The sequence below is a fragment of the Rhea pennata genome, chromosome 1, assembly GCF_028389875.1.
Source record: "Rhea pennata isolate bPtePen1 chromosome 1, bPtePen1.pri, whole genome shotgun sequence".
NCBI classification, from domain to species: Eukaryota; Metazoa; Chordata; class Aves; order Rheiformes; family Rheidae; genus Rhea; species Rhea pennata.
This window is the reverse complement of record NC_084663.1, coordinates 192,439,263-192,458,153: the sequence shown is the minus strand read 5'-3', so window position 1 is coordinate 192,458,153 and position 18,891 is coordinate 192,439,263. Positions and strand designations below refer to the sequence as shown.

The 18,891-nt window shown below is 36.9% G+C and overlaps 1 protein-coding gene and 1 long non-coding RNA gene across 6 annotated transcripts in view; one reads left to right on the top strand and one right to left on the bottom strand.

Annotated features, from left to right (window-relative positions):
• The window catches only part of FRY (FRY microtubule binding protein), a 256,359-nt gene that overhangs the window by 77,589 nt on the left and 159,879 nt on the right, over positions 1-18,891 (top strand). For 3 of the 5 annotated variants that reach the window (XM_062567138.1, XM_062567137.1, XM_062567141.1), the window contains exon 1: positions 3,351-3,979. The exons of the other annotated variants lie outside the window; for them this stretch is intronic. In XM_062567138.1, the coding sequence (XP_062423122.1) occupies positions 3,910-3,979 (70 nt within the window). In that variant the 5' untranslated portion in view covers positions 3,351-3,909. Of the gene's footprint in view, positions 1-3,350; positions 3,980-18,891 lie in introns of those variants that run through there. 5 annotated transcript variants of the gene reach the window in all.
• On the bottom strand, positions 79-3,808 carry LOC134135591 (uncharacterized). Its single transcript, XR_009957316.1, has 3 exons — positions 3,762-3,808; positions 225-304; positions 79-125 (listed from the first exon to the last, which is right to left on the bottom strand). It is a non-coding gene; the product is annotated as an uncharacterized LOC134135591 (long non-coding RNA).

Here is an 18,891-nt window from a genome sequence, read left to right as displayed (position 1 = left end):
CAAGTTCTAACCTCATTTTTCCAAAGTTGGGGCGTGGAAATTCCTCAGTCTTTGTTCTGCCAGAGAGGGGTATAATCCCCTTGGGTATAAACCCAAAGCGCCTGGGTGGGTGCTACTGCTGATCTCTGAAAGTAGATGAGAGAACAGAAGGTGGACTACATGTCAGGAACGCAGGGTTTGCTTTACATACACATGTTTATAATGGAAACAATGTTTCTACTGACGTGGTAATTAACAGGTGATTGATTCATCTTGGTAGATCTATGAAGAGCTTCTTACATTTTGCATCTTTGATTCCTTTCTTCTGTTAAAATACAAAAATGTTATGTTAGCATGAACTTACCATCAACTCCATGCAGTAGTATCATAAAAAATGCTCACTGTATTTGTAAATACATCAGACTGTAAGATCTGTCATCAGAAGGTTTATTTGCACTTGACAGATTTTGTACGCTTACACTAGCCTATCTTTCACAAGCCAAAATACGTAATTACATTCTGAAATATCAAAAAGTCAACAAGAGTTAAAATGGAAGCTGTGTGACTTTGAAACTTCTTAGGCGTGTCAGCTTCCATAAAGTAGGTTTAGAGCACTAAATTAGAATGCTGCTGTATCTGCCATTTCAGTGTATTACACCTTTTATAGCAGAGTTTCCAAAATGCAATCAAAAATGTGGTACTATTTTGAGGATGTCCTATTATTTGAGATAAATTTAGGCTGGCAAATATTTAAATGAAATTCAGCATTTCAAAGTTTGTTTGGATATATTTTAAGAGTATTTAATAATAGAAATTAATATGGGTTTAATTGGTTACACTTAATTTTAAACACGCTGTTAGAGGAGAATTGATGATGAAGGAGTATCACTCTAAAGTAAATCTCATCTTAAGAAAAGGGCTGAACACTGTACTGTGAAGAATTGTATTAAGGTAGTGAAACAGTAGTTTATCTTGCAGTTGGATTTTTAATCAGACTGATGAGTTGTAAACGTTGCTGTGTGGACTGAAAAACATTCTTTAGTCTGTATCTCTGGTTAACACCATTCTGAGATCAGGAATCGTCACAGAAAAGATGTTGAACTTCAGACTTTACTGGATGAATAACAATTGCGTTGCTAGTAAAGAAAGTACATCTTGGAGGTTGGAAAGTGAAGAATTGGAGTGAGCACTATCAAAAGTTCATCTGAGTAAAATTGTGTGATGGAATTGAAAGGAAATTGTTAGATGTCCTTGATCATTTATGTTTTTCAAAAAGAGAACGTGGATTTAAAAGGATCCAGCATCCAGTGAGGATGAGAGAAAGATTAAGAATAAGATGTGGCCATTAACTAAGTGAATGTTTTGCCTTTATTTTCTGAAAGGGTGTTAGCATTGACTAGAGGAACAAAGGCAGGATAGATAATAGGAAAAAATATCAAATATGATGTGGAAACAAAAGGTCTTCAGGTTCACATTGCAAAAACCAGATGATTTCCCTTTCATGACAATGAAAGAACTGACATATGAAATTACTGATTATGTAATAATATTTTTGATGAATCTAACAAAAGAAAGATTCTGCCTTTTAAATATAAATAATAGAATTTATGTTTCATGATGGGAAAAATGATCCATATCTCCAGAGGGGCCACTTGTCCACAGTCATATTCAAGACTTTGAAGCAAAATTTGGTGGGAGACTGTAATTAAGGGTGTGGATTTATATGAAAACATGGATAAAATGTGATATGTATGTAACAAAGACAGCTGGTTGCAAATTAACCTTTTATCTTTATTTTCAACAGCAGGATTATGTTAGAATTAATATATATGTGGTATTCAGAAAAGCATTTGATGCATCATCACAGGGGAAACTACTTAAATCCTTAAAGATAGGAATTAATGTAGCAATTGTAAGAAGGTGTAAGGAATTCTAAACCTGACTGGAGTGGTTTCTGCCAAAAAATCAATTAGTGGGATGGTGGGAAGTCATCAGTTCTAGGTCTTGGGACTTGTCCTATTTGATATTACATTTAACATTAATGGTAAAAAGTTTGAGTGTACTGGTTGAAATGTGATGGCATACAATGAAGAGGCATTGTCAGTGGTGGGGGGGAGGGATTGGGCTGTCCGAGAAACTGGATGATCTCAAGGCCATGAGTGATTGAAATAAGGTGATATTTAGCAGTACAGGGAGGAACGTCTGATACAGTCTTTTTGGTATCTGGTAGAATCACATGTGGAATACTAAGAACCTGATAGTTCATGTTGAAGAAAGGGTGTAAACTGGCTTTGAATAAACTTAGTTTAGGAATTAGAAGGTTTTATAAAGTTAGTTTCTACATCAGCCTTCCATTCATGAGGACACAAAACTTTGCCTCAAGGTGAAGTATGTTTACAGAAGACATTTGGGTATCCTCAGAGCCACAGGTGCTTGAATTCAACGATCCCTGTATTCCTTTTTTTTTTTTAAAAAAATTCATACAGAATTTTTTTGCATACTGAATACTGCATACTGAAACCAAAAATAATGTGTAAATGTCACTGTTGACAAATTTGTCAGAAGAATCAACAGCAGACAAACTGTATTTTGGCTCAGATACTGTAATTATGAGATGCTGCAGGAAATTTATTCCACTAAGTAAGAAAATAAGTAGTGTAATTCCCAGCAAATAATATCTAGAAACATGATAGCAAGAATACATTAGACAAAAAAATTTTTGGAAAATGGATGCTTCTTGCTTCCTTCATTATCATTAAAATGTGCATAGTGAAGTACTGTGATTATTTGAAATAAAACCTTAGAAATATGGAAATTGTAGCTAGCAATTAAATATTTTGCTGCAAATGCATACAGGCTAACAAGCAATGAATTGCTTCTGCCTCATTTTCTTATATGAATTCAGTTTGCCCTCTTTTTATGAAAAACATCATTCAAGATAAAAAATGACACCAAACTGAGAATTTTCTGTGGCTCTTTCAGAGAGATGAATCACAAGCACTGAGCTGTCTGTTTTGTGTGCCATTATGAATTCAGCTTGCTGTCTCTCATCTGTGTTAAAGTAAAAAAAAAAAAAAATGACAACACGCTTCCCTGTAGCTGTGAGCAAAAAGCAGAAACACTCAGTCTAAATGCCTTGTTTTTATTGCTCTGGAAGTGCTTCTCTTCTGCAGCGGGGCTGACGGATAGTCGTTTTTTTAAACGTCACTGCAATCAGATATATGGGTGCAGCTTTGCTTTACCGCAGCATGATGCAGTTGTGTATAGTTCAGCGTGCCGTTCTTGGAAACGGACGGAAGGAGAGCAGCTGACCAGAATATGCAGAAGAGATTCATTAGAGGGCTTTTTTTTTTTTTTTTTCTAGAGAGACCGGTACGTGTGAAATTCCTTCAGCTGCAAAAGAAGCATTTGCAGTAGGGCTTCAAGTTGATGCTCTGCTTGCGAGAGGAGGTGCACACACTCAGTCTGTCAGCCTCTAATGGAAAAAAAGCTTCAGACAGGCAGACTGCACGTTATTAAAAGGCCAGCTCAGACACCCTTCAGAAGATACTCTGACTGTGTTCATGGAACAAGTGCTGTGGTGCTGCATATACCTTAACCAACCGGGAGAAATTTGCCCAGTTGTGGAACGGAATAAAGGAAAACACGTATTGAGGGCTGGAGGGAATAAAATACACAGCAAATAAAATTAAGTACAAGCCCTGAAGGAAGAGCAAAGGACAAAATCTCACGGTGTGGTTTTGTTGTTGTTGTGGAGCTTTTTTTTTAAAGCGCTTACCTACCATGAACGGAAGAAGTGGATCTGCAGAGACTTCATTTCCTCCTCTGACCGTCGTTTACATCACTGACTGGTGACAGTCACATCTACATACATAGTACCTGCCACTTCAGCTGCTCAGAATTATAGAAGCCTCTTTGTATGCAGCAGACATGGCTAGCCAGCAGGATTCAGGCTTCTTTGAAATCAGTATCAAATATTTACTGAAATCCTGGAGCAATAGTGAGTAGCAGAAGAGTAATCTTTTCATATTACGCATTGCTTGATAAAGAGCTAGGATAACCTAGAGAATAAAACCTTGTATTTCTGCATGCTTGCATTATATAGACCGAGTAATTTTTGCTTTGGTCTGCTCTAAAAATCAGAATGTCAGAGGTTTAAATAGGTTTCACTAACTGCAAAGACTATAATGAAATTATACTAGGTTTTGCTTGATTGAATTCTCAAGTTAGGCTGCTTTCTGGCTCTCTGTAACAGCACATTGCAGTGAGTGCATTCCAAACAGCATTTCCTGCCTACATGTTTATTTAATCAGGCTTTATCTAAATATTTTTGAAATGCTGCTTAATCACAAGGGTGTGGCATTGCTCAGAAGTTGGGTTTTATTAATTGTGAACTGGGGACAAAAATATAATGGTTATACTTCAGGTCTGAAAGCCAGTATTTTAATGTGATGAAAAGCAAAACCTCAGTTACTTATAGCTGCACTTCCCACCCTCTGTGCTTAATTTCAGGATCTTGTGCAATATTTCCATCTAGAAAGAATCCATCTGTTTATCTAATCCAGGCTGGTTTTACAGAATGTAAACAAATGACATTTTAGTCTTCCGTGGTCCTTTCAGTACTGCTGTTCCTAATTTCCTTTCCTGTCTAAATCAATCACTCTTCTGATTTTTAGCAGTATTATATAATATGGGTTGCTATATAGAAGTAGTGTTTGGAAATATATTCAGATTAGATAAGACCATTGGATAATTCTGGTACAAATTTACTTTTTCATTTAAAAAACATGAATAGTATATTCCTTTTCCATACAAGCTTACATTAACAGGATTAGCTCTCCAGAATTAATTGTTTTAAAAATATAGAATACAATGTCTCTGGAAAAATCCAAGTTTGTTACGTATGCAGTAATGTTCTGATCATCCCAGTATGTATAATTTAATAGATTCTTCCTGAAAGACTAGTATTTAAAGATGCTATGGTATAAAAATTTGTACCTGTGCAAAATCTACCCCATGGTGGGCATATATCTGAATACCTGCAAAGAAATAAAAATAATTCTATTAAATGTGTGACATGCTAGGCTTGTCTTCATTAAACGATATCCATAGAAACTGTATTTTTCCAGGTCATTTGTATCCTCAGTAACACTGTAGAGCTTGTTTGAATCTGCTTTTCTACCACAAGTGTGAAGTCACTAGGGAATAATACTATTACCTAAATGTCATAGCTTGATCTGTCCTAATTGTAAAATATTTTGTGCATATCCATTACATTTCAGATCAGTGGATTGCAAAAGAATTTCATGATTTACGTACCTTTAGGACTAATGTTAATTGAATAATGAAAACATAAGTGTGTATTGTGATAGCAGATATATTATAACTAGTTAGTCACAGTTTATTACAGAAGAAAAACAAGTCACTTTTGCAGAAATCAAATCAGTCTGGTGTTATTTTTATAATATATTACTCTAAGGCTAAGTAAAACTAGTATAACAATATAATAATTACTTTATTTTGAAAATAAATATAGCATTAAAATATATGGAAAGTATTTTAAAGCAACGAGGCCGTTTCTAGCCTGAAATTAACTCCTTAGGGGAAATTGGAATTGTTTTAGAAAAATGAAATTGATATATGAATCATTATTTCTGACATTCTTTTAGCAGATAAAGGTGTTTTCCACAGCATTTGGCTTAAACAGTAAGAGGAAATATAGTAAATGAATCCAGATTGATTTAAACTTGTTGCCTTTTTTTTTTTTTTTTTTTTTTTGCTTGCAGTCTGGAGGGCTATGTTCAAAAATCTGTACATAGCCTTTCTAGCTGAAAAACAAACAATTTGATAAGAAGATGGTAGGGAGTTCAAAAGACCTAGGGCTTTCTTCAGCTCTGTTATGTGATGGGTGGAGCAGAGCAAAATACTTCCCGTGCTTGAGAAACTGCTGCAAAGCCTGCACATGCATGCACATGAACATGTTTTTCAGGGAATAGGTGCTGTGTCTGCATACCGAAGAGCAGAAGTAAGCTATAAATTCTGCTGGGGCATTCACCTAATAGAGCAAGTCTTAACATACAGTTTTAAGAGAAATACAGGTGCTGGAGTATAATTTTGCTGAAATAGTGATAGTAGTAAAGGTTCTATCCATACATTTTTCTGTAAATTGGCACTTTAAACTGGTAGTTTTAAACTCTGTCCTTTGGGGGCTTTATAGTCCAATTGAAACAGTCCTTTCTATTGACTTGCATTTTAGTTTACGTAGAGCATTAACATTTTCTGACAGGCTGTCTAATGCATCCTTTGTCCAGTCTGTACCGTGAAATATCCTTAGATACTCCGTTTGTGATGGCACTTCGGACCAGTTTTGTTCTCTGAAGTCTTCTGAAAAGTAGCATTCTTGACATACCGGGCAGGATTTCAGTGCAGTATCACAGAGCACTTGCACAGGTGTTCACCTAGCGTGCCTACTGCTTTATCATGTTCATCAACAGCTAAGAAGCAAGGTAATTTATGTCCACAGGAGTCAGTTCATTTTAGGTACTTGTAACCATTATAATCAGGGTCATACAGTCTGTGGTGTATTCTAAGTGAGCATGTGCTTTTGTTGCTCTTAGAGGGAAAAATGGTACACTCATAGCCTTGCACTTGTTTCATACCACCAAACTGAGAGACCTTGATATACTCCTGTATGCAGCTCTCTGTTAAACAGACTTGTACTCTGCACATGTCGATATGATACTGTGCATCTTATGCAGTTCTGGAAAATACTCCTTTAATATGTTGGGAGATAGAAGAAGAATTGGGATTTTCTGGTTGGAAAACAATAATATATTTTTTTTTAACTCAACTTGCTTGTATTTGGATGATTTTTTAAAAAACACAAGTAGTTTTGATCAGCTCAGCATTAGCCGACAGTATAAACTGCATTAATCGTGTGCTGCAAGCTTCGTTCAACATGATTCAAATGTAAAAAGAAAAGTACTAGACTGAAGATACATTTTTCAGTTTAAACGCTTTTTTTTTTTTTCCTTGAAGATACTAGTAAAATGCCTACAGGCTCTGCTTCCTCAAGATAAGTAACACTCAGTCTCTCTAAGATCAATAAGAGGACAAGAATAAAATAGGACTCAAGCACAACTAGGGCTATTAAAATACAGCCTTCTTATTTCTGTTATTGAAGTATCATAAGACACATTTTGTAAATAAATACTTGCAATTAAAAGAATAAAACATGAATCAGTTTCATTGAGAATTTGAATCTGTTCTTCCCCTAGACTGTTTTTACTTTTTGAATGATTTGGATGTCTAAATTTATTCTTAATTCAATTCTGAAATAGCATTTTTTCATGTTCATCTTTAAAAAATCATCTCAAGAACAGAAGTAAAAATATTAAGATACAACAAGCTATAGTGCCACCAGTATAAACTGTAACAAATTCTATAGCAGAGTCCTCTTTTTTTTTTTTTTTGTATTTTATAGATTAAATCAGCAATTAAGTTTATTGTTCCTTTCTTGGGGGAAAGGATTTTGTAGAAGAATGAAAACAGTACAGGTAGATGGCTCACTTGTGCTCTTGCAAGTCAGCTATTATGTGAACTGGTAGAGATTGCATGTCATTGTCTCCCAGTTACTAGAAATAGATTTTAAGATAGCTTTTCTGTTTAATGAAATGAAAGGATACATCTTGTGTAGGGAACATAAGATGCGTTGCGGGTATTTGTGTGCTTCTTCTCATAGAAGTGAATTATCTTTAGGGCCATATCTTTCAGGATGAAAACACTTGTTTCTCAGTGCTAATGTCCAAACAAGTGACTTTGCTAACAGTGTGTCACAGGTCAGAGAAACCTCTTGAGGGCTTACAGGTGGTCCCTGGTGGGGGCCACTGGGTGGCCATCGTCCTGGAGAATTGTTTCTACCCTGGCAGGAGCGAATATGAATGAAAGAATCAGGTACTCTCTGCAATAAAATTCACCCTTTCAATGGACAATGTGCTTTACCAACGAGCGAGAGAAAAGGAGGACAGTGGGCAGTTTCTTTAGGTAAAGGTCTGCCCCATATATAAGGCCTATGGTGCACTATTTTGATGTTTTAGTAAGATTTTATTGTGCAGGAGGATGATAACAGGCTTTGGGCGAGGGGTCACATATCTGCAGGCAAACATAGGCCTGTCTGAAGCTGTATATGCTACATGCACCTTACTTTCAGGCTTTGTGGAGATAGCAAGACATCTGTGAAGGAAAGAAGCTATTTCACGTTTCTGAGTGCCTGCTTAAACAAATGTAAGACTCCACATTCAGCTAATAAGAATACATCCTTCTTCCCTGCCAACCCTCATGTTCTGGTACTGCTGCTCTTGCTAGCCCAGAGTGAGCTGAGTTGAGCAACTGGTGTGACAGCACACCAGCCCAGTGAGGAAAGGAGCTGCTGTGGCTGCACACCAGCCTGACAAGGAAGAAGAAGTTGATGTGGCCTCATACTAGCCCAGCAAGGAAAGGAGCTGGTGTCACACACCAGCCTGATGAGGAAAGGCCTGATCTTGGATGAGGTGAGCAGAGCTGCTGCTGGTGCTGGGACATGTACATGCAGCACATTGTTAGTACCCAGGGCTTGCCTTAAGCTGGCTTCAAATGTGCAGCGGGGGCTGAGGCCAGGCTTGCACCTTCTCCTCATGCTTGTTTTGGATTTCTCTCTCTAATACCCTACAGAAAGCTATAGCTGTGGCAAAACTGTAGCCACAGCCTTTGCATTTAGGGAGCCAAGCAGACAGAAGCTTCTGCTCAGGCCTTGGCTTGTGACTCTGCATTGGACATGAGATGCTGTGAATTCAAGCTGTCTTGCTCCATAACGGGAGCTGACTGCTCTGCCTGTTGAGGCTGGAATTAGGGCACTGATAGTATTTGTCAGCTTTAAGTAGTCTGTGATTGTTTGCAAAAAAGTAACTTGCTTCATAGTGGTTCTGGACATTCCCCGTTTTAGAACTTGCATTTTGACAAAGTTCTTTTTAGAAGGGAAAAAGGAAGTTTTCTGACTTCGGTGACCTGAGAACTCTTAAAAGATGTTGCAGGATTTTTTTATATTTTGATGTTAGCTGTTCTATCCAAGACCTTCCAGAATTATTTCTACTATATTAGGAGGAGAAAAGGATGAGAGAATCAGATATGTTCTATTGCAAAATTTAGTTTATTTATGAAGTAAGTTTGCTTGGCATTAAGAATTTTGAATTACTGTCATAAACATCTTTAAATATTTTAAGTGAAATCTCAATTCATTGATTTTTGTGGCTAAATTTCATTCCTGATCTCAAAGTATAAAATAGTTTAGAAATATTAAAGATCATAGGCAATCACTGGTATGAATTCCACAGATCTGCTAGTTCTATTAGTGGTAAAAACCAATGCTATTATTCTGTCAATATCCACTTTGAGTGATTAATTTGTGTTGATTGATGTTGGAGTGTTGTTCATTTATCAGAATACCAGTAATACGGGTTTTTTTACAATACAGCTTTTTAGCTATTATACAGAAGCACCAGAGAAAAAACTAGCATTTCTAGTGTTTTACTTTATATATAATACCATTGAATAGGCTGTAGTATCTGAATGGAATTTATAATATAAAAAATACTCTGGGTGTGTAAAGTGTACAAAAATGTCCATTGTTAAGTAATAAAGGATATTTTCATTCACATAAGCTGAAATGCTATTTAACATTTCCTTTGTATTTCAGTCAGATTTGAGGCACTCATTACGTTAATATTCTAAATGCTAACCAGTATTTTATGTATTTATATTGTGGATAATAGGAAAAAATCTAGAATTCTGATTTCATTTGTTTGTCCAGTTTTATTTATTCATCCTAAGGTTTTGTAAGAGATTAGTGAATGTCCTGACAGGTTGAAGTTGGTAGCTCTAGAGACTGAATTCCTAGGGGAGCTGAACCCAGGATGGGCAGAGTGAGGCCAGAGCTTTACAGTCTGGGCAGCTGCACTGATCTAACACTCTGCTGCACCTGGGAAGGGCAGTGCCGTCCCAGCTTCTTGCTGTCCTCATGCTCCCACCCCTTCTTTCCCACCCCAAATCTCCATAGAGTTAATTCCCTTCTAGTTTAACTTCCTGAAGTGGTGTCAATACTAGTGTCAGCATAATGAAGGGGACAAGGATACATGGCTAGAGGAGCAGGAGGCAGTTTTAGCAGATACTTGCTATTAGATTGGTGGACGTATGGTAAAACATATATTGACATATACTTCCTTAAAACTGATCTGCTGTACCGGTGCCTGCTTCTACATGTCAGAGGTAATTCCTTCTCTGGGCCAATGCAGCATTTGCATCCTTCTCTTCTGTCCCTCAAACTATCAGCAGTGAAGCTGTTGTTGTTGTTCTTCTTCCTGTGATAAATTGGGACTGCAGAACAATTTCACAGAAGTGGCTGAATTATCTGTGAGCTGGTGATTTTTCATATACTGCAGTTGCCTAAACTATACTTGAATCAATTATCCCCAGAAAGAAAATCCCTTCTCCTTTCTTTCTGAATCATCCCATTGTCCCATCCCATCCCTACTGCTTCAGCTAAAAGGAGTACTAGAGTGTTCAAACTTCACAGCAGCTTTATCACCCGGATATTGTAAATTTACATACTGTTTATATTTTTAAAGAATTGAAATGTTACGATGCTAAACAGTATGATACAGTGGGGCAAGACATCTGTCAACAGGCTTGCCAACCTGGAGAGGAGAGCTTTAACTAGGAATGACAGCAGAGGAAGATTATGAGCCATGGTTAAATTAGACAGCAGTGGACGAGTTGGAATGCAAAGGGTGCCAGGCAACAGGAACAAGAGAGACCTCGGGAGCTGCAAAGTGAGATGAAAGAGCACCTCAAGTGTATGTGTAGAAATTCATGTAGACTGGAAAAAAGCAGGAGAAACTAAAGCTCTGTGTGCAGCCACAAGACTGCAAGATCACTGGAATAACAGTATGGTGTTACAGCTCACACAACTGGAGTGCTGTGCTAGATGGATTCAGGAAAAACAGGCAGGGAAGATAAGTGAGTGTTGCTCTCTTTTCATCTCAGATGCATGGAGCTCCTCTCTGGGATGGGTAGATGACAGTGTGCTTGACAGTTTGCAGGGCAGGATCAGAGGAGAGGACTAGACGGGTGACATCATGGTGCGAATTCATTACAGGCTACCCAAGCAGGGTGAGGAAGTGGACAAAGCTTTCTTTAAACAGCTTGAGGAAGCTGCTGAATTGCTGATGCTGGTTCACATGGGGAACTTCAGCCTCCTGCTATCTGGTGAAAGTACAGCAGGTTAGGATGCAAGCAGTCAAGAAGATTTCTTGAAGGCATCAGGAATAACTTCCTGATACAAGATGGACCAACCAGGAGTGGTGTTCAGCTGGATCTGCTGTTCACTAACAAGAAAGAGCTGGTTGAAGTTCAAGATCCTGAGGGAGGTGAGTAAGGAGAGTGGCAGAGTACAGAGCCTGGGCTTTAGGAGAACAGATTTTAGCTTATTCAGGAAACAGTTAGGTGGGATCTCATGGCAAACAGTTCTGAAGGACAAAGGAGCTCAGGGAAGCTGACAGGTCTTTGAGGACAATCCTCCAAATGCAAGAAAGGATCATCCTGCTACTCAGAAAACAAAAAAGTAGATGCATCAGGAGACTGGCTTTGGTGATGAGGGACATTATGACTGACGTTCAATGCAAAAACACAATATATAGGAGGTGAAAGGTGGATTGCCTACAAAGAAGGAATTTAGGAACATTGCCCAGACATGTAGGAATGGTATTAGGGAAGCCAAAGCTCAGCTGCAGGTAAGAATTGCAAGGGACCTCAAGGGCAACAAGAGGAGCTTCTGTTGCTAGATTAGTAGTAAAAGGCTGAAAAAAGAAAAATGCATGCCCGTTGCTGAATGGGACAAGGAATTTAATGACAATGGACACAGATGAGACTGAGATATTTAATGCCTTCTTTGCCTCAATCTTCACCAGCAAGAAGAGGCCTGCCAGGCCCTAAAGACCCTTGATATGGCATTTCCGATAAGGGAAGAAGTAGAACGTGTACAAGTCCAAAATTTGGAAGCACAGACTCTCCTTCTAGGAGGAACTACTAGGAAGTTTGGTAATTCCATATATACTTATGATCTTTTATATATTTCAAATTATAGTCATATTTGAAACTGAGGAGTAGCAAAGGTTTTCTATTTATACCAGGCAACAGAGCTTGCTAAAGCAAGTGGCTGAATGAAAATACATCTGAGAAACATTGGTTTCATAGGTTGCTCTCAGCCAAGTAGCAGTAACTTCAATGAACTGTCTGGTGGTTTTTGCTTCCTGCCTCTGCAACGAAATACAAAGATCAGCAATGTACAGAGTGCACCAACAATATTAACGTTTGTGGACAAATATCAGGATTGTTGATGCAATAGATATTACAGAGCTGACTGAGATACTCAGCTCTTTCACATGCCAAAAGGAAGATTTTGGTGTGCATTTCATATTAGTATGAAGAAAAATCTGAATGTCATTTTGTAGATACTGTGAGATAACTGCATATTGTTATACATCTCACTGGTCTCCAGTGTACTGTGTCACTGATAAAGAGCTTAATTCAGTGGTTGGAGCCTTTGCAAAAGTGTTTCACACATGAAAAACTGGATCCTTTTGAGAGATGTGCTGCAAGGTCTTTTTCCTGATTACAATATAGGCTTTCAGAAATTTGCTGTCACCAAATGTAGCAGTAACACATTCAAGTAGAGCTTCTACTGTGTTTTTCAGTAGGCAATAAGGAGATCAAAAATCATGATTTCTATGTTGTCAGGTTGTGGAGATTTTAGATGGATTAGTGTTAGACAAGAATAGATGAAAGGCTGTAACAAATCCTGATTGTTATTGTTCTTGACTTTGTTTATTTATGATTATGAACTTGCTGATGCTTTTAATTTTATTTTGAAAGACTTGAGAACTCATATATATCCCTTTAAGTCTTAAGCAACCAACCTAGCTAAGCATGAAAGTCTACCAAAGGTATTGTTTTGCAGGAATTCTACTCTAATTAGGTTATCATTATACTAAGTTTTTTCCTAACCTCTAGCCATCTACCTCTCCTGTGTCTCTGTAACTTTGAAGAGTTTCAACTTGTATGTAGAGTAAATGAGCTTTAAAGGAAGTCCATCTATTTATTTGTTTGTTTTGATATTGATCCCTCTGAGCAAACTTTGTTGAACAGAACCATATACAATTATCTTTCTTACTGCTTTTCTGATGGTCATTTCTAAATATCTTAAAATCTTTTTTAGTCAGAAGCCTATTATATAGATTTCTAGTCAAAGTTCTTCCCTGAGAAGTTTGTAGAGTAGGTTTCTGCATATATTCACAATCATACGTGGACATATATTTTCAAACTCAGGTTTGGTCTGTGAGAATTACGGAAATATCACTTCTGTTGAAAGTAGCCTAAGCTACCTGACATCACCTAAAGTCCTCCTAATGTTTTGCGATTCATCCCTTTGTAAGTGAAATTATTTTTGGTCTGCTTTACTGTGGAAGTAAAGCTTGTTTATTTTCCTTGCCTTTTTTGAACCTCTTGACCAAATTCAGATAAATTCAGAGAAGGGTAAAGATTTTAAAGACAGCTTAAGTTTCTAGAGAATTTGTAAAATTAGGCTATTAGATAGTGAGGAGGGAAGTCCGGCAGAGGAAAAATGGCAATGTAAGCTTCACGTCTTCTTAGACATAAGAAAATCCATGCTGGAGAAAGCCTTTGTAAGTGCCCCAACCGTGAGACAAGTTACATCTTTGTATGGAACATGCACAAAAGTCACAGTATTGCATATTTTAGAAGACATTCACAAGATGCAAACGAACATTCATTAGTATCACAGAACCACAGAATGGTTGAGGTTGGAAGGGACCTCTGGAGATCATCAAGTCCAATATCCCTGTTCAAGCACAGTCACCTAGAGCATGTTAGACAGGATTTCATCCAGGCAGGTTTTGAATATCTCCAAAGAAAGAGACTCCACAACCAATTTGGGCAACCTTTTCCAGTGCCTATGCAGTACCAATGGAGGGAAACTGCTGCAAATACCTTACTTCCAATGGTGTGTATTTTAATGATTTTCATACAGCTCTTCCCATCTAGCATGACAGACTTATTTTTTTCAGCATTATTACATGCATATAGAAGATGGAAGCACTATTTCGTTATTCCTATGGCTGGACAAAATGAGACAGAGAAATAGAATGAGAAACACAAGAATCAGGATTCAACTAGTTATTATTTGTAATGAGATTTTTAATTGTCAGTAAATAGTATTTTTAAAATGGAGATGTCCTTGGATTATTTTAAATCTCATGGGTGCATATTTGTTGCTACCAGTGCCTTAGATGAAAATTACTTAGCTATAATTCTTTTTCTTTGAAGGCTTTGTCTTTTTCTTTGAGGCAAATTAACTTTACCACATCCTTTATCTGTGTGCTCTCAGAACCAAAGATAGTTGTTACTTTGATTTTTTGTGCTATTACTGATAGGAAGGAAAATGTGGCAGCGCAACATATATATTCTTTACTGGAATGAGTACTTGATGAAGAACAAAGCCTCTCCAGGAATCAAGAGTTTGAAAATATTACTTTTGAAATACGAAAATCATTGGTGTCTGTAGTAAATCGAGCAAAGGTCTCAGCTTGTCCATACTAAATATTTAACATGTATATCATAAAATAGATGGTGGAAATATTTTCAAAGGGAAAACTAAATTTAAGATGTAAATTGTTTTTACTCCTCATTTGTCTGTATTCGAGTATTAAGAGCTAGCCAAGGCTGGTAGAGTAAGGTGTTACAAGAAGCTACAGACTTCTATGAGAAGAAAAATTACTGGAATGGTTAGAATTATTTTTGAATGAACTTTCAAAACAAAAACGTTAACATGGACATGTTAGAATTTTATGAGAAAGAAAAAAATAGAGAATATTTGTTTGTGAGTGTGTGCATGTGTATGATGCTGTGCCTGCTTTTTATGTAAAATCCTGTTTTCACTGACCATAATTTTTACAGAGCTCAGCAGTTTGGGCTAAAACACTTCTAAACTGAACATCCATGAAGGTGAATTTTGGAATTTTCAGTAGAAATGGTTCTACCTTCTCTGAGACAGAAAAAAAAAAAAGGATGAAATTTTTCATATGAAAAATTCTGTTGAATTCTATTGATTCTATTACAGCTCTGCAGGAAAGATGACTGCAAGAAGAAACCAAGGGCCACAGGGAGGGTGAATTTGGGTTGGAAACTCAGAAAAGCAAGCAGGTGAATGACAAGAGAAAGGCACGGAAGTCCTGATGGGGGAGGAATTGATACTCACCGCATCCATGAGCAGAAGGGAGAGAGTGGGTAGGAGGAGACACAGCAAAGGGGGGCCTGGAAAGCATGAGTGAAACAAGAGTGGCCGAGGCTGGTGGATCAGTGGGACTGGGGTGAGATGGGGCAGAAAGGCAAGGCTGGCGCGGTTTGCTTGGGCAAGGAGGCCTGGAGTAGAATAGAGAGCCTCAAGTCGGGGAGACACAGCTCTGAGAAAAAAATAGATTGCGGGAGGTGGCACAAGAAGAGTACAACTAGGGGGATGGGGAGGTGAGAAACAGAGAATCCCCTCTTGAGTGCAGCCAGCAATGCAAGAGTCCTGATTTTTACCCTACTGCTGCATGCAGCAAGTTCATCTATCAAATTTAATGACATAAATTGATAATTTTTTTCAGGTGAGGAGAGCAGCAAGTGATTTGGATGTACTGTTAAGGTAACTGGGTCAGCAACTGGTCAATTTGGCATCAGATTCATCACATGCGCGTTATATTACTTTGCTTATCATTTTCATTTCTGAAAGCCTGCTTCTAGTGGGATAATGTAACAGTAGGAAAGCACAGAGGTACAAAGCAATATTCCTACCAGCTTGTTTTTCTATTCATTATTTCTAATGCTGGAGCAGATAACTTTACAATGCATACATTCAATCTCTACTGGAAGAGATAGGGTGTAAGCTAATAGTAAAAGCTAATCTCTGTCCCAGGATCAAGGATAGACAAAGAGACAGATCTGGGTGAATTCCCAGGCTAGTGAGTGAAGAAAACAAACCATGTATCTGGGTATTAATGAATATTTGAGTTTCTCTCAGTATACTATCAATCATAGTTGTTTTACAAGGAATGTGTTAAAAACTGGCGTAAGGTGTTGTGAATAAAATGTCATTACCAGTTGGTGGTGGTCAGATTAGAACGAGTTGGGCAGCTGGGTAATGCAGGGATTGACACTGGCCTTTGTTTTATTTAATTTCCTCATTAGGGGATAGGAAAAAGGTAAACAGCATGTTAATGACATTTGTGATATTCCTAAAACTAGAGTACATGAGTTGCAGCAAGGAAAAAGGATAGGAGAGAGAGTAATCAAATGAAATGAGGGGATATATATGGTGAATAGTTGGAAAAGGTGCTTACCGTGGAAATGGGTTAGTCTGTGTAAATGTCTCTTGAGACTATATTTTTGAAACATGAAACACAAGAATGGCTAAATTTTAAAACTGTACTGAAAGGGCCAGCTCTTCACTGGGAGGAGAGACTGGAGATTTGTCTGTCTTCTGTGACTCTGCAGGGAAAAAACATACATGCACATGTATAACTTGCACTATGCAATTTCCCAGCTGTGTTTCACTCGAAGTGGGAAATCTGTATGTCTCTCAGTCACAATTGCGGAGCTGCTGAGAATGGCAGCTACCAGAAAAAGATATTTTCACCTTTCTGAGGACAAACAGTAGTCCTCTAAGAAGGAAAATCACACTACTGGCAAGTTAGAGATTTGTTTTAATTTATGCTTATGATATCAATAGATACTTTCTGCATAATTTTAATACTATTATTTCTAGATCACTGTGAAGTCTATTATTACAGTATGTAGTCATTTTCTTATTACAAAAAGGAATCTATTGCTCCAAACTAACAAGATAGTTTTTACAAAGTTACTGCCACTGATTTTAATCAAGCATTTTTCTGAGTTAAGTACAAAGGAGTGTGTAATATTAGTCATATCCTCTTGCATAGCTAGTACATATCCTAAACATTACATACTGAACTTCAACTATTTAAAAATTCTTCTAAAACTTTTTTTTAAAATCATACGCCTAGTATTAAACATCATATACATTGTAGATTCAAATTGTAGCTTCAATTTTCTATAAACTGTACAAAAACTGCCACAGTTTCATGTCATTCTGATAAAAATCTGTGTGGATAATATACCAGCATTTTCAGAAAGCTGAGCATTGACCCAAGGCTCTTCTCATTGCAGTCAAGTTAGAGTTTAATTATTGACATCGGTAGAAAGTGCTTTTTAAAAACTCATATACCTGTATTTTAATTTGTAAATTACTTCAATTTTACATTTTTATTTTTAAATATATGAATATAAATATAGTTATGTTTTAATATATTTTAATGCAAATTACTGCATTAGGGTATTCCACATAAAGCTTCAGACTATGCTTTTACATAAAAAGGAAATTATCTTTGATTTATTTTTCCAGAATAATGAAATCAAAATATAATGTAAAGCTTTCTAAAAAAAATACAATGAAATTTTAAATTTTTTATGGAGCCATATGCCTAATGTTTGCAGTTTCATCCCTCACTCACTACCGGAACATTATCTTTTCTGAAATACTGTATACAAGATGACCCTGTAGATTTTGAGTATTAGTTTGGAAGAGTATATTTATCCAACTTTGTATTTAAAGATATATTTTTAAATTATTTCATGAATTACCTTTTAGTTACTATGGAGTTAGAGAGTTAAAAAATAATAGCTCATTTGGTTGGTCCATATTTTTCCTGTTGGTAAACTGGTAAACACAAAGTAATTTAGAGTAACTTACGTCTAATGAGTGTCTACAATGGCCATTGAATTTGAAATCCTTGGTGGACTGAAAATGGAAACTTTGATTTTAGTAAATATTTAAAAATAATAGGCAAATATGTGTACATGAGATAAATCCTTGAGATCTATCCAAGCAGATGACAGAGATAATCATGTTTCTGGAAAGAGTGGCTTTTGTCCTGTGTTCCTCCATTTTCTAGTGTGTGTTTAATTCTTTGTCACCTGTCAGATCTGTTGTTGAAGTATCAATCTGGCCAGCAGGTAAAATCAACTGAAGTGTACATGTGCACAAGCCCCGAGCCTCAGGGTTTTCACTGTGTCTCTAGCTAAGCAGAGAGCAGGGGCCAACTAGTCTGGGTCCAGCTGCAGGAAGAATTATCATCATCTCTGTGGCTGTAGTTAAGTGCCTAGTATGTGTGAAGGTTGTGTTTAACACATCTAATGCATTTATAATAATCTGTTTAAATGTAGTCTTTTCACATCTTCTCACATTTTCTTAAAAAATATTAATCAAGAAAATGAAATATGACAATTGTTACTGTTATAGATCAGCATTTACTGTTGGTTAGAATGAAGTTGAATAAAACAAATCGGTATAAGTGAACATTCATTTTATTCGTCATCATTGTAACAGCTTTTTATTTTATGTGAAAGACTGATACGTTTTGAATTAGCAGCTTGATCCTGATCGGCTTGATATTTGCAAATAAAAAGCATAATGTCCATTTATTAGCATTTAAAAATTCCTGTATGTTTTTAAATGTTGCACATCTGTTATTTAGTGGAATTTAATATTGCAAGGATACACTGTACCCAAGTGAAGACTTCCTACTGGGATGACAGGGATGTCTAGAAAAATTGCTGGCTTTGGAGATTGATTCTTGCCCTACCCCATTTCTCTGTTTTGCAGGACAATAAACAGGCAAGGACAATAAAAAGAAGCCAAAGATGAAGACAAGTAAGATTAGGAGGTAGACTTCATAAAGTCTACAA